This window comes from Macaca fascicularis, chromosome 11 (assembly GCF_037993035.2).
Source record: "Macaca fascicularis isolate 582-1 chromosome 11, T2T-MFA8v1.1".
In the NCBI taxonomy this organism is placed as follows: Eukaryota; Metazoa; Chordata; class Mammalia; order Primates; family Cercopithecidae; genus Macaca; species Macaca fascicularis.
In genome coordinates, this window is record NC_088385.1 from 2,413,131 (window position 1) to 2,433,747 (window position 20,617).

The 20,617-nt window shown below is 46.8% G+C and overlaps 2 protein-coding genes across 4 annotated transcripts in view; one reads left to right on the top strand and one right to left on the bottom strand.

Annotated features, from left to right (window-relative positions):
* Positions 1-3,857, bottom strand: part of FBXL14 (F-box and leucine rich repeat protein 14) — a 30,597-nt gene extending 26,740 nt beyond the window's left edge. Inside the window, exon 1 of one of the 3 annotated variants that reach the window (XM_015430224.3) lies at positions 1,933-3,857. In XM_015430224.3, the coding sequence (XP_015285710.1) occupies positions 1,933-3,084 (1,152 nt within the window). In that variant the 5' untranslated portion in view covers positions 3,085-3,857. Of the gene's footprint in view, positions 1-1,885 lie in introns of all 3 variants that reach the window. The other 2 variants (XM_074006053.1, XM_015430223.3) reach the window with 2 other exon arrangements.
* The window catches only part of WNT5B (Wnt family member 5B), a 129,407-nt gene that overhangs the window by 63,973 nt on the left and 44,817 nt on the right, over positions 1-20,617 (top strand). The gene's annotated exons all lie outside the window — the stretch shown is intronic.

Consider the following 20,617-nt stretch of genomic DNA (forward strand, 5'->3'; position numbering starts at 1 on the left):
TTCAACGTCACCCCTAGATCTCATTTTCACCCAGAGAAAAACTGGCCACTCGGGGAAACTGTGACTTACATACAAATCTGGTTTTTTAAAAAGTTTCATTTTGTTCAATTTCTTTAAATTTCCAGGTTGTTGACAGTTTAAAGCCAAAAATTATGTAAATCTCCAGTCTAATCACATTTCTAGAAACAAAACATGTCAGTAGTAAACCTTATACAGAATAAAATTTCACCCACGAGCTGACTCACCCCCACATAGGATGCACCAAACTCCACCTTGCGTCCTCTGAGAGTATACAAACAGCACCTCCTACCTTGGCATGTACCCAAGCACACAATGCCTTAAAAATAATTCGCAGATACAAGGCTGTTGGTTTTTTTTTTTTTTTCAAAAACATACTTCATATTTCCTCTTTTATTATATAAATATCAGTTTAACCTTTTACTGTAAGAATATAAACGTTTTAAGAGGATCTTTGTTATTATTTATACAAATTCACAAACAGTACAATTAATTGATAAAGGTCTCTGGGTTTCTTTAACTCCATGGTCTCGCATGTTGCTGTGGAGGATTCTAAAAAAATAAACAACAAAAATCCAACAAAAATATACATCCTACTCAAAAGTGATTTCTTTAAAGCCACAAGTCCCAACCCCCACCAAAATAAAGAAAGTCATCTATTCCTCCATTTAGAAACAGAATTTTTTTAAAACCCACAAACTCCCATTTTGTTAATAGAACAGAGATAAGACATGAGCTTCATCACAGCCCCGGCGGCTCTGCAGGCCAGCTTTGCTCCTGTTTCCCACAGGAAGCCGCACTGTGTGACCTTTTTTGGGGGAAACTTGGAAGAGGGTGAGGGTAGGGCAGAATTTGCATATATAATCATCATTTTCAAGACACAATCTGCATCTCAAACAAAAACAACGGTTCAACTCTCATTGCTCCCACATATTTGTGCTATAAATTAAGTCAAGATTTAGAAACAGGTCCTCAAATCCCAATGAACAAGGAGAAAAAGGAAATTATAGCCAGAATGTGGAAGTGGGGCACACTGGACGGATGGAGGCTGGGAAGAAGCCAACACAAAAAGACGGACAAACCCAAGGGCATCTTTCCAGTCTAGGCACAAACATGTTTCAGTCTCAAAATATCTCTCTTGTAGAATTCCAGGGCTTCAGAAAAAAAGTAAACTAAAACGAGGTAGCCAGACATATATATGTATATATATATAATTTATATATATAGAATATATAGAATATATTCAGCAGAAAAAAAGGACCATGATTTCAAATTTTTTCCAAAAACAATTTTAAAAAGGAAAGAAGAAAATGAAATGAGCGTGAATAGCAGAGTACTGTAAGAGGAGGAGTGATGAGAAGAGACTGGGATTAGTTACGAAGTGGAAGAAGGGTGAAAAGGCCTTTGTAGCTGGGTTTGCTTTTTATACATTTGAAAATAAAAACCAGATCACAGTATTCAAATGAAAGCTGAAGTGAAGGCAGACATTTTCCTCAACTCCCCAGGGTTGAAAAGACAGTCACTCCCCACCCCCATTTCCAGTCACAGCAGTGGGAATACAGTAGCTGAATCAGTCCTCCACCCCCCCGCAGGGGAGTGGGTGGGTAAGCAGCCGAGTCCATTCTCCATCCGCGGGGAAAAGGAGCTGGGAGTAGGGTAGGGTAGGAACCCCAGCTGCAAAGAGAATGGGCTGGAAGCCGGGAGGGGGCTGGAGGAGGGAGGAGAAAACGAGCCTGAGGCTTCTGTCACAGCCCCATCTCATCCGCTGCAATGATCTGTGCATAAGTGTGCGTGTGAGTGTGCGGGGGCGGTGGTGATGGGAGGATGAACAGGGCGGGACAAGGGGAGCTGGTGCTGCCGCCCTCACCTGACCTTCTCACTGTCCGTCATCTGCCAGAGTCCCAGGTTGAGTACCTTGAGGCAGGGCAGCTGCGTGATGCGCTCCAGGCCGCGCTTGGTGATTCGGGTGCAGCCGTACAGGTCTATGCCGGTGAGCTGGCTCAGGTGCTCAGCGATCAGCTCCAGGCCCTTGTCCGTGATGCGCACACACTGTCCAATGTTGAGCGTGCGCAGCCCGTGCATCTGCCGCACCATGCGGTTGATGCCATCATCACTGATGTGGCAGGAGCAGAGAGAGAGAGACTTGAGGCCATCCAGCCCTTGGGCTATGTAAGCCAGACTCTGGTCTCCCACCTTGTCACAGAACGACACATCCAGCCCCGAGAGGCGCAGGCTGCCCATGGCCAGATGCATGATGCCCGTGTCACTGATGTTGTCACAGGAGCGCAGGTTGAGGCTGCGCAGGCTGCCCATGTGCGACAGGTGCAGGAGGCCAGCGTCCGAGATGCCCCCACAGAAGCTGAGGTTGAGGAGCCTCAGGCCCGTCAGCCCTCGGGAGATGTGCTTTAGAGAAAGATCTGTGAGCTTCTGGCAGTCCTGTAGCGTGAGCTGCTCCAGGCCCAGGCAGCCCTCCGCAGCGCTGCGCGTCATGCCGGCCAGGTGCCCGATGCCGACATCCGAGAGGTGGCGGCAGCTGCGGAGGTTAAGGCTCTTGAGGCGCTGCAGACCCCAGGCGATGAGCAAAAGGCCAGTGTTGGTGATGTTGCTGCAACCCCCCAGCTCCAGCACCTCCAGGCCCTTCAGATACTGGGCTATGCGGCCCAGGCTGCTGTCAGTGATCTGCTTGCAGAGGCTCAGGTTGAGAGCGCGCAGGGAGCCGATCTCCTGCACAAACGCGTGGCCCAGCCCGTTGTCGGTGAGGTTGTAGCAGCCGCTGAGGTTGAGGCTCTCGATGTTGGCCATGCCCTGGATCACGTAGCTGAGGCTGCGGCGGAGGCTCAGGATCTGCACGCGGCGGATGCCCCGGGCCTGCAGGCTGGGGAACAGCGACGGGTTGGCCCGGCGCAGGTGCAGCTTGGCCTCCACCCCCCGCCACACCGACTTGTGGTAGGCGGCGTCCCGCCAGGCCGTGCACACCTGCGCCGCGCGCCCCTTGTCCCGGACGTCCAGGTAGCCGAAGATCATGGCCAGCAGCTCCGGGAACAGGCATGAGATGTGGGTCTCCATCTTCCTCCTCCCCCCTCCGCGGCGCTGGGGGGAGGAGGCGCGGGCCCCGCCGCTCCGCACTCGGGCAGGCGACGAGAGCGCTTCTCCCCAGCCGCCGCCGCTGCTGCCGCCGCCTCGGGCCCAACGGCCGGCCCCTCCCCGCCTTCCGGCTCCGGCCGCCGCCGCCGCTCCTCCTCCTGGTCCGTCCGTCCTTCCTTCCTGCCGGCTGCGCCTCCGGCCCGGCCCTCCCCCGCCCCGGGCTCCGCGCGGCGCTCACATCCCGGGCGGGGAAGGCGCCTCGCTCTCGCTCCCGGAGGCCGGCCGCCGCCGCCTCGGCTCTACCCACGCCGCGCCCGGGCCGCGCCGCTCCGCCCGCGCCGCCGCGCCCACGCCCCCTGCCGCATCCTCCGCCTCCTGCCGCCGCCGCTGCTCCGCGGGCCGGCGGGCGGCGAGGGGGCCCCGGGGGCCGGGCGCACGGGCTCCGGGCGCGGAGGAGGCTTCCTGCTGCCTTTGTCTCTCGCCCGCTTTTCAAACCTCCCAGCCCCGGGCCGCCCGCACTCCGCCGCGCAGGCGGGGGGACCAGGAGGCCAATCCCGGCTGGCGGCGCGCGTTCCTTCTCCCCCGCCGTCCGCGGCCACTTGGGAGCTGCCGGCCCCCGCACCGAGGACGCCGCGGCCGTCCGGCCGGAGCGCGGCTCGGCGCAGACCCCGGGCGAGCAGGCGGGCCGCGCGTTTGGTAGCGCCCGAGCCGGCTCCGGCTCCGCCGCCCTGCAGCGCGTCCCCTCCGCCGCTCCCGCTCCCCCGCGCCCGCGCAATGGTACGGGCCTGCGCTGCCGGAACTGTGGAGCCGTTGCCCTGGAAACCGAGTTCGGCCTGGTCCCGTGGCCCCTGGTTTTTAACCCTGTGGGCGCCGTGCGGGAGCAGCAGCTGTCAGCCGAGCGCCTCCCCACCCGGCTGCTTTTCACCCCGCAGCCCGTTATTGAGCCGTTCCCTCTCTGAGCCACGCCCCAGCCCCGTTCCTTCTTTTTCTTTGCTGTAGAAGTCTGCACAACCCCTTCCCACAGTTTACCCCTACATCCCTGACCCTTACTTCACACCCCTCTCCCTTGATTATCCCTGCGAGAGCCTCCTCCTATAGCAGTGCTCAATAATCATCACCCCAACTGTCCTATTCTTGCTGTCCCTAATGCCCTTTAACACATCTCATTATCACACCCCTGCTCCCCCGGTTGGAGCTGTTTCCTACGACTCCTTTCTCTCCAGTCTCGTGTCTTAAATTGTAGAGAAACTGGCCTTTACTCATCTTAAACAATGACCCCCTCCAGTCGGTGTTCTAGAAATTTCTAGAATTATCTGTACTTCCTTCTAGCATCTTCTGATGATTTCCAGACATGCTGTGTGTGTTCCCCTCGGTACTTGATATATCAAAACTTCCCTCTACTTCTGCAGGCTGTTGCACTACCAATACCCTCAGCCCACTTTGCTTAGAGGGGAACAGCCTTCCCTAAACCTTGTTTTAGGAGCTTTCTCCTTGTCATCAGCCTTAGACTATCAGTTGCATGGCTCAGTTGTACTGATAGTCAATATATTCGTATATGCTGAATCCGGTTTACTTTTTGATTAAAATGGAATGACAGTTGAACTTGGTTTAAGACAATCCAGTCGTGTCTGTTGGTTTGTCAACTGTTTTATGGAAAGAGGGCACAATTACATTCTAGGATGTAGCCCCTGGGTCCTCAATGTCCGTACTAAGGATAGAATTTCAGAAGTTTCATTTTAACTACCCCCAAACCAAGAATTTTTGGATCAGAGAAAATGACCCTCTGTATTTTAATTTATGGATCCACACAACTAGATACAACACAACCGGATTTATCAGAAAGGGAAAATGGTTTCATTGATTCTTTGAGGACCTGAACAAGATTTGGAAGGGGTTCCATGTTCAGTGTAGGAGAGTAACTTTCGCTCAAGCAACCAATATTGGACCAAATACGTACAAATTCAGTAATAGGTATAATACACCTTTTACACCCCTACCACTCCTCTTTCCTAAATCAGGAAATGCAGAAGCAAAAATTCTCGCCAGCTTGTTACCTCACCCACATTACACGCAGTGTGAAGCCCATAGATTTTTATAACCTTCCTGAAAAAAATAGACTGTACTGTTAGTCATCCAGTACCTCCAGATGTACGGTGGCAGTAAGTGTCACGATTCTGGGGTGTGCCTGGGCTTCACTCTTCTCCTGGGGGTTATTTAGGCTTTTATTCTTATCAGTCACTTCTGCCTAAACTTTGACCTTAAATTCTGTGTGAAAGTCACTTTTTGGTTATTCTATGCACCTAGATGTGTTTGGGTTGATGTCAAGGCCTTAATCCAAAGCACCTTAGTGTAACTTAATCCTGTTTAATACAAAACAAAGTACCCTACACATTTGGGGGGAATTTTAGACAGGGGGCCTGACCAGGCACAGACTAAGAAGGAGTTTAAAGGTTTTCCTTCTCTAGAAAGGCCTTCGTTCTCAAATCTGAAGAGTCATTCAGAGGCATCTGGAAGCACTTTCTCTAGAAGTTGGCTGTCTGGTCCTTGTTCTAGCAACAGTTTTTCTTGACTTGAGTTCTAGAATCTTATTAACACAGAGCCTTTTATTTAAGGCACTCAAGTATATATTACAAGGATTTTCAGCAATAAATAGGAAAATATAGCATCAAGAAGCATCACAGAAAAAGCTTTCTGGGGAAAAGGAACTAGGGCATAGAATGAGCTGTATGCAGAATCTGAACACCTGGTGCCTATGCCACTGGTGAAACAATCCCCTTTCTGGGTCTCGGTTTCCTTGTGTTACACCAGGGTGATTTGACTAGGTAATCTTCAGGGACCTTTCCAGTAGGAACACTGTGAGGCCAAGAGCCTAGCATACCGTCTCCTTAGCCTATGGAAATATACATTGTTCCTAATGCAGGCTCCAGATATTAAGAATAATTTCGGATACAATAACTTCTTGGGAGTTTTGGTTTATGCACAGACTTAGAACCCAAAAATATATGGAGAGTATGTATAGATAGGAGACTCTGATTGTCTGGCAAATATGTGTACCAATGAAGAAAATTCCGTGGCTTGCTCTTCATATTTTTAAAACTTGTTGAGATTTTTGTATATGATTTAACAAGTTGCAACCAGAAGTTTTTTTCTGAATGAACTATAGCCTATTTAAAAGCAGAATTGATAGCCTTGTGTAGGGAAGTCTCTCCAAAGCCTTACCAAGAATTTTTTTTTTTTTTAAATTCTAGATTTTTCAGATGGAGTGTGCTTTTCACCTGGGTAGGGTGAGAGGCCCAACCCCAAGATCAAGCTTACCTAAGGATTCATACTTTCTCCTTCAGAAGGGGCACACCTGGCAGGAAAGATCAGAAGTGCTCTGGAGCTTTTAACTCCTCATTCAAGAATATATATGTATTTCCAAAACTAGTGGGCCAGAGTCTAGTTTATGGTTTGGGTCAAAGGAGTTAAAATAGGCCGGGCAAAGTGGCTCATGCCTGTAATCCCAGCACGTTGGGAGGCTGAGGTGGGCTAATCACTGGAGGTCGGGAGTTCGAGACCAGCCTGGCCAACATGGTGAACCCCAATTCTACTAAAAAAAACAAAACTATTAGCCAGGCATGGTCACACATGCATGTAATCCCAGCCACTCAGGAGGCTGAGGCATGAGAATCACATGAACCCAGGAGGCAGAGGTTGCAGTCAGCTGGTACTGTCCCACTGCACTCCAGCCTGGGCGACAGAGCAAGAGGCCTTGTCAAAAAAAAAAAAAAAAAAGTTAAAATATTTTGTGTCTATTTTCCTTGAACTCTAATGTATCTTTGGCACGATGCCTGCTATGTAGTAGACATTTTGTCAATGTTGTTGAACTGACATGAATGAGATGGAGAATATAAATAATATCTCTTTATGTAAGACTTCATACATATCGAACTTCTTGGCGAGCTGGGCAGCATTAGTAATCTGAGGTTTGTAATAAAATGCCGCCTTTCCAACTTAAAGGTTTCTGGAGAATAACATTCATTCTATTGCTAAGTGTTTCTAAGTAGGAGAGCATCACTCTCGACACTTCTTGGTGACAGAATATTAAAGATAAGAGAGTGAGGATTTGATTCACTGATTGCAAAGAAAAGATTTAAGCAGAAACAATAAACAAAAAAAAACACCCCTATTTAAAAATGGGCAAAAGATTTAAATAGACATTTCTCCAAAGAAGATACCCAAATGACCCACAGCGCGTGAAAAGATGCTCAACATCATTAGTCATAGGGAAATGCAAATGAAAGCCACAATAAGATACCACCTCATATCCATAAGGATGGCTACTATTAATAAAACAGAAAATAACAAGTGTAGGTAAGGATATGGAGAAAGTAGAATCCTGGTGCACTGTGGGTGAGAATGTAAAGTTGTGGGCCAGGCACAGTGACTCACACCTGTAATTCCAGCACTTTAGGAGGCTGAAGCAGGAGGATTGCTTGAGCCCAGGAGTTCAAGATCAACCTGGGCAACATAGCAAGACCCCATCTCTATTACAAAAAATTGCGCAGCTGCTATGGAAAATGGTATGGCCATTTCTCAAAAAATTAAAAATACCATATGATTCTGTTTCTAGGTATGTACCTAAAAGAATTGAAAGCAGGGGCTCAAAGAGCTATTTGTACATCCATGTTCCTAGTAACGTTATTCATAATACCAAAAGTTAGAAGCAACCGAATATCCATTGACAAATGAATGGATAAGCAAATTGTGGTATATACTCACAAGGGAATATCATTCAGCCTTGAAAAGGAAGGAGATTCTGACACATAGTACAACATGGATGAACCCTAAGGACATTGTGCTAAGTTAATAAGCCAATCACAAAATGACAAATACTGTACAATTCCACTTATACGAGGTATCTAGAGTAGTCAAAATTATAGAAACAGAAAAAAATAATCATTGCTAGGGGCTGGGGAGAGGGTTGATGCGGAATGAGGAGTTGTTTAATGGGTATAGAGTTTCAGTTTTACGAGATGGAAAAGTTCTAAAAATTGGTTGCACAAGAATGTGAATATACCTAACACTACTGAGCTGTACACTTAAAAATGGGCCAGGCGAGGTGGCTCACGCCTGTAATCCCAGCACTTTGAGAGGCTAAGGCGGGCAGATCACCTGAGGTCAGGAGTTCGAGACCAGCCTGACCAACATGGAGAAACCTCGTCTCTACTAAAAATACAAAACTAGCCGGGCATGGTGGCGCATTCCTGTAATCCCAGCTACTCGGGAGGCTGAGGCAGGAGAATCACTTAAACCCGGGAGGTGGAGGTTGCAGTGAGCCAAGATTGTGCCATTGTATTCCAGCCTGGGCAATAAGAGCAAAACTTTGTCTTAAAAAAACAAAAACAAACAAACAAAAAATGGTTAAGATGACAAATTTTATGTTATGTGTACTTTACAATTAAAAATTTTAAAAAGATTTTAGCAGGACAAACATTTTGAAATAAGGATAGAAAAGAAAAAGAGAAAAATATGTGAAAAGTATTCTCACATCAACAGATTGCCAGGAACCCCCTGAGATATTTGAGATGCTCTCCCAAATTGCTAGCTTGCTGTATCTTGTAAATGTAGGCTTAGGATCATCTTTATCCAATACCGTAAAAGTAAGGGCTTGTGATCTGGGTAGCGAGAGCCTTCCTGTGAGGGTGAATGTGTACTGTGTTGCCCACACTGGAAAACTCATGGAGGTGAAAGGGGGTGCTAAGCTATTACTATTCACCCCCGATGGATGGTCGTGCCCTTTTACTCTTGAAATGGGGTTGCCATTTGTAATTTGTTATTTGCAACGTTTGAGTGTTAACTGTAATGGGTGTTTTTGTAGTTTCAGGCACCCAACCAAAGAAGTAGAAATACAGTAATAGAATAATCTCGGATATCAGGTATTGTTTGTTCAATGTTGACAAACACCTTAGGTACTTGTTACAAAACAGGTAGATAGAACGACTGGAGAAAAATCCAGTGTGTTGTAAATGTAGCCATTTCCAGGTCACTGAACACTTAGAAAGATGGGGTTTCAATTTATTCACTCGTTGGGGCTGGGCAGGGTGGCTGTAATCGCAGCACTTTGGGAGGCCAGGGTGGGAGGATCACTTGATCCCAAGAGTTTGAGACTAGCCTAGGCAACATAGCAAGGTCCCATCTCTACAAGAAAAAAAAATAAAATTAATTAACCAGGCGTGATGGCACGCACCTGTAGTCCCAGCTAATCAGGAGGCTGAGGCAAGCGGGAAGATCGCTGGGCCAGGAGGTCAAGGCTGCAGTGAACTGTGCTGGCACCCCTGCACTCCAGCGTGGGTGACAGAGCGAGACCATCTCTCAAGAAAAAAAAATTCAGGAAAATATTAATACAAATTATATATATTGCTCTGTGCTATGAAATAAACGAAGATGTAGAAGATTATGTTTTTGCCTTTAAGAACTTGGGATCCAGCAGGTGAGCTAGAAAATACCTGTGACAGTGACAGTATTTGTTAGTGTTATAAGTGCCAGCAGAGTGATAGAAATAAAGTTCTCAGTTTGGAGGATCCATAGTGAAACCTGGAATTTGAATAGGTGTTGATGGGAAGAATGTCATTACATTATGGTGGAAATTTTATTAGAGAATAGGCTGAAGTTTTACAATGTTTAGAAAAAAATAACATTAGAATAGCAACCATATATCGTCATACATTGTTATGGATATTCCATATTGAGGCATCAGTTATGTTAATCTAAAAAAATCACTTTCCCAAAGAATTCTTAGGTTTTATTTTTCCCAAGAATAAGAGATCTGGCTGGGCACGGTGGATCATTCCCGTAATCCCAGCATTTGGGGTGGCTGAGGTGAGAGGATCACTTGAGCCCAAGAGTTCAAGATCAGCCTGGGCAACACAGGGAGACCCTATCCCTACAAAATTAAATTTAAAAAATTAGCCAGACACAGTGGTGCGCACCTATAGTCCCAACTCTTCACAAGGCTGAGGTAGGAGGATAGTTTGAGCCCAGGAGGTCAAGGCTGCAGTGAGCCGTGATCACACCAGTGCACTCCAGCCTGGGTAACAGAGAGAGGGAGAAGAGAAAGAAAAAAGAGAAACCTTTATTTTAACTATTATGTATTTAGAATTGAAAGTCAGTATCTTATCTAAAGTCAGAAAATTTTAATTCATGGTCTGGACTTTGCAACTGTTTTTACAACCAAAATTGCCTCAAAAAAAAAAAAAAAAGTTTCTTTTGTTGTTTTAGTCAGCTCTCTCCTCATGTGCCCCATTCTTCTCTCTAACAGTAGAACCAGACAAAGATGGAAAAAGAGAGAAGTTCAAGTGTCCTGCCTGCGGCGTCCACGTGTGACTCTCCCCTACAAGCCCGTGCCTTCTGTTCCCATTTCCCGTGAGCTGTGTTCACACCACATTTGGAGTCTGAAGCTGTGTGTTTGAGTCCTTGCCCTCCCACTGTAGTCTGTTGCATGACCTATGGCAAAGTCACTCAATTCTTTGAGCTTCAATTTCCTCATCTATAAAACGAAAGTGATTGCCGTTCACGGAGCTGTGGTGAGAATTCGTTAAGAAAACATCCACCAGCAAGGAAAGGCCTAGTGCATACCTGGCACATAGTAGGGACCTGGTAAATGCTGCTTTTGTTCTTTTCTTTTATAAAGATGCACTTTGAAAAAGAAAAAAAAAAACAAAACCCTCACATATGTGCCTCAAAATGATACAGATGTACATTTGCTGACAGTTAAACTTTTTTAAAACTTTATTTCCTGTTTTAAAGAAATGTACAGGTTCGAAGCTGGGCGCAGTGGCTCACGCCTGTAATCCCAGCCCTGTGGGAGGCCGAGAGGCAGGTGAATCACAAGGTCAGGAATTCGAGACCAGCCCGGCCAACATGGTGAAACCTCGTCTCTACTAAAAATACAGAAAATTAGCTGGGTGTAGTGGGGGGCACCTGTAATCTCAGCTAGTACTCGGAGCTACTCGGGAGGCTGAGGCAGGAGAATAGCTTGAACCTGGGATGCAGAGATTGCAGTGAGCTGAGATCGCTCCACTGCACTCCAGCCTGGGCAACAGAGCGAGACTCTGTCTCAAAAAAAAGAAAAAGAAAAAGAAAAAGATGTGTACAGGTTCAAGGACTAGAAACATAACAAAAGTGTAGGAGCATAAGAGAATGATCTTTCAGGTAGAGCCAGCCATCTGCTTGCATCTTATCTTCTCCTCTGTAAGTCAGGAAGGGCAGCATGTTCCATTCACCCGCAAAGAAATGGTCCAGAACTCCTCTTCTGCCAGACATCCATCCATCCTGTGGCCTTGGACCTATGGTTTCACTACCAACTCTTACTCTTTCTTTCTTTCTTTTTCTGAGACAGAGTCTCACTTTGTCACCCAGGCTGCAGTGCAGTGGCTCGATCTCAGCTCACTGCAACCTCCACATCCCGGGTTCAAGCGATTCTCCTGCCTCAGCCTCCCGAGAAGCTGGGATTACAGGCACCTGCCACCACGCCTGGCTGATTTTTTTTTTTTTTTTTTTTTTTTTTTTTTGAGACAGAGTCTCGCTCTGTCACCCAGGCTGGAGTGCAGTGGCGCGATCTCGGCTCACTGCAAGCTCCGCCTCCCGGGTTTACGCCATTCTCCTGCCTCAGCCTCCCCAGTAGCTGGGACTACAGGCGCCCACCACCAGGCCCGGCTAATTTTTTTTTTTGTATTTTTAGTAGAGACGGGGTTTCACCGTGTTAGCCAGGATGGTCCCGATCTCCTGACCTCGTGATCCACCCACCTCGGCCTCCCAAAGTGCTGGGATTACAGGTGTGAGCCACCGCGTCTGGCCTGATTTTTATATTATTAGTAAAGATGGGGTTTCACCATGTTGGCCAGGCTGGTCTTGAACTCCTGACCTCAGGTGACCCACCCACCTCAGCCTCCCAAAGTGCTGGGATTATAGGCATGAGTCATTACGCCTGGCCCAACTCTTACTCTTTCTTTTGCTTAGAGCGCTGGTTCTGAAGCTTGACTAGACATCAGAATAAACTTGAGAGCTTCTTGATGCAGGATATCTGGGGAGAGGCCTGAGAACTTGCATTTCTCACATTGCTGTCAGCATCACTTGGGAACTGGGGATCACAGAACTGAGAATCACTGGTAGAACCTCCTAGTACCCATCTTTTTTTTTTTTTTTCTTCTTTAAAACTTTTGTTAAATTATACTTCTTAAAAGCTATCTCTTTTTGGCAAAATAAAAAGAATATAGGAAAAAACTATAGTTCCCCCCCCCCCCGCCTCCATCTTCTGTCTTTTAGATCATAAACGCCTCTGAGACAAAGGTTGAAATTTTCTCCAGTGGTATGGTGAAAAGAACTTGGGTTTTACAGTCAGATGAATTCTAGGATAAAATCTTGACTCGGTCACTTATTAGCTCTATGACTTTGGACAAGTTATTTAACCACTAAGAGCCTCAATTGTCTCATCTATAAAATGGACTCGTGATTTCCAAATCTTGGGAGTTTTGTGAGGGTTGACTGGGATAATGTGTGTAACCTCCTAGTACAGTGACAGACCATAATGAAAACAGCCTGATGTTTATTGAGCATTTATTGAGTAGTAGGCCTTCTTTTAATGTCTTTACATATATGAACTTACGTAATTGTCACAACAACCCATTTTCACAACCTATGAAGAGGGTTCATTATTATCTCCATTTTACGGATGAGGAAAGTACAGCCCAGAGAAGTGACTTGCTCAAGACCAAACAGCTGGCCGAACTGGAATTTGAATTCTGTGATCTGGATCTAGAGCCCATATCCAAGCCACCATGCTTTGCTGTGTTAACAATATAAGTTTAGCATTCCACCTTGCTAGGATGCAGTTACTCTATGATGCCACATAAAGAGAGGTCCATGACACAGAAAGATAAATGCCACATGTTCTCACTCGTGTGTGGGAGCTAAAAACAACTGAGCTCATAGAAATAGAAGTAGAGGTGAGGCACTGTGGCTCACGCCTGTAATCCCAGCACTTTGGGAGGCCAAGGCGGGTGGATCACTTGAGGCCAGGAGTTCGAGACCAGCCTGGGCAACATGCAGAGACCCCCATCTCTACAAAAATACAGAAATTAGCCTGGCATTGTGTGCACCAGGGATCCCAGCTACCCTGGAGGCTGAGATGGGAAGATCGCTTGAGCCCAGGAGGTCGAGGCTGCAGTGAGCTATGATCACACCACTGCACTCCAGCCTGGGTGACAGAGGGAGACCCTGTCTGAAAGAAAGAAAGAGGCTGGGAAGTGCAGAGGAGGGGAGGACAGGAATAGGTCAGTTAATGGATGTAAAATTACAGCTAGACAGGAGGAATAAGTTCTAGTGTTCTAAAGCACTGTAGGGCGAATATAATTAACAACATATTTGTTCAAAAAGCTAGAAGAGAGGATTTTCAGGGTTCCCAACACAAAGAAATGGTTTTTGAGGTGATGGATATGCTGATCACCCTGACTGGATCCATTATACATAGCCTACATGGATAGAAATAGCACTCTGTGCTGTATAACTGTGTACAATTTTTACACATGTCAACTGAAAACAAAAGGGAAAAAGATGTGCAAATATGTTTTGAGATCTTTAAAGTGCCATGTAAATGTATGGTATGTTTTGTTTGTTAGGAGTACTGCTCTCCCATTATGTATTTGAACAACTCCTCATAAAACAAAGTACCTTTGGCTTGGGACAAAAATAGAGTTAACAGTGAGTGTGATACTGACCACACTGTGGGCAGGACCTGGTCACGGTGAGGTGTGGTGATCGTGCAAAACACTCGAAGGCTCTGGTGGGTGTGCTAGCCAAAGTAGGTCAGAGTGTGTTGGGGGGGTAGGGGAGGGGTGTGAGAGAGAGAGAGAGAGTGGGTGTGTGTGGGTGTGAGAGAGAGAGAGAGAGTGGGTGTGTGTGGGTGTGAGAGAGAGAGAGAGAGTGGGTGTGTGTGGGTGTGAGAGAGAGAGAGTGGGTGTGTGTGGGTGTGAGAGAGAGAGTGGGTGTGTGTGTGTGTGAGAGAGAGAGTGGGTGTGTGTGTGTGTGAGAGAATGTGTGTGTGTTTGTGCTTGTGTGAGTGTGTGTTCTGCAGGGTAGATATGCTGCTATCTGTTTTATGCCTTCAGGCCCACCGCTGACTGTGGCCCTGCATGACCAGGAATGTGTTTGTGTGTAATTATGTCACCCTCTAGCGGTAACTTCCTTACTAGCCCCTTATCCTTGAAAAGGCCACTCTGGTGTCGGTGACCTCTCTTCCCAATGACAGCCCGGGAGTAGAACTTCAGGGAGATTTTGGCATGGAGGGGCAGTGCCAGGAAAAGCGGGGTGTGGCCGGGCATGAAGAGAGTGACAGGACCTGGGAAGAGGGAAAAGGACAACTAGGACTAATGATTAGTGTATCCCTGCAGAGCACAAGGGGAAGCAGGCGAGGCAGAGCATCTGGAGCGGGAGAAGAGAAGGCGCTCTCAAGGGAGGCTCTTGCATGTCAATTTTTGTCAAGTGCCATTTTATGTTTGTGGGGTGGGATGATTACCGCAGCTAGAGCTCTTTCCAGAATGTCAGTTCTGAGGGCCGAAGTGGGCATGGAGAAGCAATATTTTAAAGCAGTTTCAATTCTGTTTTCCAAGGGAAGTAGGCACAGGCTTAGAGACCGCCTACAGCTGACTAAATTCCAAACTGTCACCACTGTGGAGTGGACTGCGGACTTGGCTGCTTCTGCCTAGCCTGGGGCTGTGTTCTCTCTGCCAGTAAAGGTCATTTTTATCAGGATCCACATAGGCTTTCGCATGTTGATAAATATTTCAAAAGACAAGAAGGGATCAAGATCAGTGTTGCTCAGAGCGGGTTTGGAACTCCGAGTTAGGCGGGACCCTGCCAGGCGCCTAAGGCCTGACTGAGCCAGAGTGCGAAGGGTACTCCCTGTTTGAAAAGGTGCTGGCGCCAGGCCAGGCTTTGCTGGAAAGTCCTATCTGGATGAGCCAGAACATTTGCATTTCTTACATAATGTCAGACCCAGAGGAGCTTTAGGGATCGGCCCTGCGGCAGAGCTCACAGCCAGGTCCCCTTTTCCGCCAAGAGGATAGGGTTAAAGTTTAAAAAAAAACAGCCAGAATCTCAAGGGGCAGAAAAGCAAAGGCTCAGCCGTGCCAGCATTAACTCTTCACACCCCAGAAAAGAGCGTTCGGAGATAAAACCACACCTTTATGTCACGTGATGCCACTGCCTTCCTGAATCCAGTCATTCCTAAAGAGGTCAGTAACGCCAAGCACTGGCCTTCCCCCTTGTGTGCAGGAAATTAAAGAGGCATGAACCCGGTCCACATTTTCTCTGAAGTTGGAACAGCTTGCCTGGGGCTTCAGACTGAGCTTCAATCTCAAGCTTCAGTGAGATTCTTTGTTTATTTTTTATTTTTAAACATACTATTTGGCCAGGCACGGTGGGTCATGCCTATAATCCCAACACTTTGGGAGGCTGAGGCAGGCAGATCACTTGAGGTCAGGAGTTTGAGACCAGCCTGGCCAACATGGTGAAACCCCATCTCTACTAAAACTATAAAAATTAGCCAGTGTGATGGTGTACGCCTGTAATCCCACCTGCTCAGGAGGCTGAAGCAGGAGAATCGCATGAACCTGGGAGGCGAAGGTTGCAGTCAGCTCAGATCGAGCCACTGCACTCCAGCCTGGGCAACAGAGCAAGACTCCGTCTCAGAATAAATTAACCAACTAACTAACTAACTTTACTATTGAAGACCAAAGAGTTCAAGTAAGTAACATAAGAAATCAGTGGCTACCGTTGTAACCATCAAGAATTCCTTAATGGGCCAGGCGCAGTGGCTCATGCCTGTAATCCCAACACTTTGGGAGGCTGAGGCGGGTGGATCACGAGGTCAGGAGTTCGGGATCAGCCTGGCCAACATGGTGAAACCCCGTCTCTACTACAAAAATTAGCTGGGTGTGGTGGAGCACACCTGTAATCCTAGCTACTCAGGAGGCTGAGGCAGAATTGCTTGAACTGGGGAGGTGGAGGTTGCAGTGAGCTGAGGTCACACAACTGCACTCCAGCCCAGGTGACAGAGCGAGACTCTGTCTCAGGAAAAAAAAAAAAAAAGGATTCCTTAATTTAACTGGTTCAGGGAACCTAAATGAGAGTTGTCACATACTAGTAAATCTTAGTAACCAGATGACACTCAAAGCAGGGTGTAGATATTTAACAAAAGCACTGTGTAGACATTTAATGACAATAGTTGCTTTTTGTTTGTTTACAAATGAAAATAAGGCATAGAATGAGAAGTCACTTTCTCAGGTCACGGGAACAATTCAGGTTGAGTTCATCTCTCCTCCACCTGCCGAGCATCTTGGAGTCTCCCCACCCAGTCGCACACTCAGGATTGCAGTCGTCTGTTATTGTTGCCTTTATTTATTTATTTTGAGACAGAGTCTCGCTCTTGTCACCCAGGCTGGCGTGTAGTGATGCGATCTCGGCTCACTGCAACCTCCACCTCTCGGGTTCAAAGGATTCTCCTGCCTCAGCCTCCTGAATAGCTGGGACTACAGGCATGCCACCACGCTCAGCTAAATTTTTTTGTATTTTTAGTAGAGATGGGGTTTCACCATGTTGGCCAGGCTGGTCTTGAACTCCTGACTTCAGGTGATCCACCAGTCTTGGCCTCCCAAAGTGCTGAGATTACAGGTACGAGCCACTGCACCTGGCCTATTGTTGCCTTTTTACTTGATATTTCAATAAATTTGTGAGCAATTGGAATGGTAAGAAATTCGCTACAGTACATAAAGGTTTGATCACTTATTTATTTATTTATTTATTTATTTATTTATTTATTTATTTTGAGATGGAGTCTCACTCTGTCGCCAGGCTGGAATGCAGTGGCACGATCTAGGCTCACTGCAAGCTCCGCCTCCGGGGTTCATGCCATTCTCCTGCCTCAGCCTCCCGAGTAGCTGGGACTACAGGTGCCCACCACCATGCCCAGCTAGTTCTTTATATTTTTAGTAGAGACGGGGTTTCACCGTATTAGCCAGGATGGTCTCGATCTCCTGACCTCATGATCTGCCCACCTCGGCCTCCCAAAGTGCTGGGATTACAGGCGTGAGCCACCGCGTCCAGCGATCACTTAGACTGCCATGTGATTAGGATTGCTCATTTATATTCCTGCAATAAGAGAGGAAAAGGAGAAATTTCTTTTTTTTTTTTTTTTTTTTTTTTTTTTTTTGAGACGGAGTCTCACGCTGTTGCCCAGGCTGGAGTGCAGTGGCGCGATCTCGGCTCACTGCAAGCTCCGCCTCCCGGGTTCCCGCCATTCTCCTGCCTCAGCCTCCTGAGTAGCTGGGACTACAGGCGCCCGCCACCGCGCCCGCCTAATTTTTTGTATTTTTTTAGTAGAGACGGGGTTTCACTGTGGTCTCGATCTCCTGACCTTGTGATCCGCCCGCCTCGGCCTCCCAAAGTGCTGGGATTACAGGCTTGAGCCACCGCGCCCGGCGAAAGGAGAAATTTCAAATGGAGTGATTGTGTATGTCCGCAGGCATGTCAGTAGCTGCTAAAGTGCTATGGGAAAATGGAAAACACAATCTCTGAGATCCCTCTTTCAGCCACTTTCCTGCTTTTATATCTAGAAACTTTAAAAAGTAGGGCATGCTTTAAATAATAGTATACTAAGAAATTGTCACCACTGGCAGAGCTAACATTGAGTCAGCTTGCCTTGTGATTCAAATCAGAAACGTGTCTTAGTCTGTAAAGCTTCACTACAGGAAATGCCCAGGAGCTGCTAATAAAGTTTAATACACATTTGCTTCCTTAATACTATGTCAGCATCCTGACCATCACAACTTTCATTGTAAACATATTGCTTATTAAAAACACCCTGTAAAATGTCACAAACTGATAGAAAGTTGGGGCTACTACATAAATTAATATGCTAACTAGTATTTTTCAGTGTTATATAGTATAAGATAGTAAGTGCTTAAATACGAGCATTTTGAAATTCTTGGCGAGCATAATCCCATGGTTAACACTGAGTTATCCATGGCCCTGGGAGAGAGCAGGTGGTTCACTTGCAACTATGGGTGGTGTTCCAAACTAAGGGTTTTTGTTTGTTTTTTTCTTTTAAAGAAAATCAAGTTTATTTTTGAAACTGTTCATTTTAATTCTAAGACAAAGCTAGAAGGCCGGGCGCGGTGGCTCACTCCTGTAATCCCAGCACTTTGGGAGGCCGAGGCGGGCGGATCACAAGGTCAGGAGATCGAGACCATCCTGGCTAACACCGTCAAACCCTGTCTCTACTAAAAATACACACACACACACACACACACACACACACACACACACAAGCTGGACACGGTGGCGGCGCCTGTAGTCCCAGCTACTCGGGAGGCTGAGGCAGGAGAATGGCGTGAACCCGGGAGGCGGAGCTTGCGGTGAGCCGAAATCCACTGCACTCCTGGGCCGAAAAAAAAAAAAAAAAAAAAGCTAGAAAAAGAAGAATGGGAGATATGGAAAAAAAAAAATTGTCAACTGTCACTGTCCTACCGTGGGAAAGAAATGTCTTGCAAACAGAAAAAAAAAGTTGGAGAGAACGAGAAGTTTGTGGTGTTATGTAAGAGGAAGCGCCCAGATTACATATAAAAGTCAACTGTTTCACGCCCTGTTCCTAAATATTAGGGATGCAAAATACGTGGTGGCAGTAAGTCAGAGCCTGTTTCCCTAAATATTTCTTTTTTTTTTTTTTTTGAGACGGAGTCTCGCTCTGTCGCCCAGGCTGGAGTGCAGTGGCCGGATCTCAGCTCACTGCAAGCTCCGCCTCCCGGGTTCCCGCCATTCTCCCGCCTCAGCCTCCCGAGTAGCTGGGACCACAGATGCCGCCACCACGCCTGGCTAATTCTTTGTATTTTTAGTAGAGACGGGGTTTCACCGTGTTAGCCAGGATGGTCTCGATCTCCTGACCTCGTGATCCGCCCGTCTCGGCCTCCCAAAGTGCTGGGATTACAGGCGTGAGCCACCATGCCCAGCCAACAAGTAGAAAATTCTATCCTGAATGAGTGTGTGTGTGCCTGCTAGGAGAATATTTCCTAGTATTTCCTAGATCCTTGTTGGTTGACTTCCCACCCACAAACCCCCAGAAGGAGTAAACTGTCTCCAAATATCAGAATAAACAACAACAATGAAACAACTTTTATATTTTCTTTTTTTCTCCTTTTTTTTTTTTTTTGAGACAGTGTCTCACTCTGTTGCTCAGGCTGGAGTGCAGTGGTGTAATCATGGTTCACTGCAGCCTTGAACTCCTGGTCTCAAGCTATTCTCCTGCCTCAGCCTACCAAGCAGCTGGGACTACAGGTGTGCACCACCACACCCAGCGAATTTTTAAATTTTTTGTACAGACAGGGTCTCCCTATATTGCCCAGGCTGGTCTCTAACTCCTGGTCTCAAGTGATCCTCCTGCCTCAGCCTCCCAAAATGCTGGGATTTCCGGCGTGGGCCACAGTGCCCAGCTGAAACAACTTTTAAAAGGTATATTAGAGATCCAACTAGATTCTACTCTTGCATTTATCTGCAGCATATCAATTTGGTTTGCCCATGGTTAGGTGGTTCTTGGTCTGGGTCTTAGTTTCATGGGTCTACACATATGTGAAAACTCATCAAGCTGTATATTTAAGACTTGTGCGTTTTAGTCTGTGTGTTTTGTTTCAATTTTTAAAAGTTTTTATTTATTTATTTTTTAAGTCAGAAGGAGTTTAATGGGTCAAGAAAATTTACTTCTGTGCATACAAATTATCTCCAGGTGTGTTTGTTCAAACAGGGTAACCAAATAGGGACAGATTCTACAGTGGCTGCTGCCCAGAGTTTCACACAGATGGGAACACGACCGTACCCCTGAACCCTCCACCCTTCTCTTGCCTGTGATTACCACTCCTTCCCTGGCCTTTTCTGGCCTGGCCGCTTTCGCTGCTGAACTGGGGCAACGATTTTGTTTCTCTTCATTACCCTTCACCTCGCCAGGCCTCTGTTCATCCCATCCCTCAGCTGCTGGTACCACGTATGCAGTTAGCACTCAATAAATATTGACTCTAATTTTGATTGTTTGTCTCTGGTTAATAGGTGTTGGGGACTGGGTGTGGTGGCTCATGCCTGTAATCTCAAAACTTTGGGAGGCCAAGGTGCCAAGATCACTTGAGCCCAGGAGTTCAAAACCAGCCTGGGCAATACAGTGAGACCTAGTCTCTATTTTTTTTTTTTTTTCCAAAATAATTTAAAAAAAATATGTGTTGGGCTGGGCAGTGAGTATGGGAAAGAAGGGGGAAAGGGAGCTTATTTCTAATGTACAGATGGGGAGAAGTCTGGGGCTGCGTAGGAGCTGGGGTGAAGAACACAAGGCATTCTGATTTTGCCTCTGTCTTTGACAATGTTTTCTTAATGTTGGAAAAATGCAATAGTTTTATCACTTGCCACATACCTTCCCATGCTGTTCCCCACTGAACCAAAT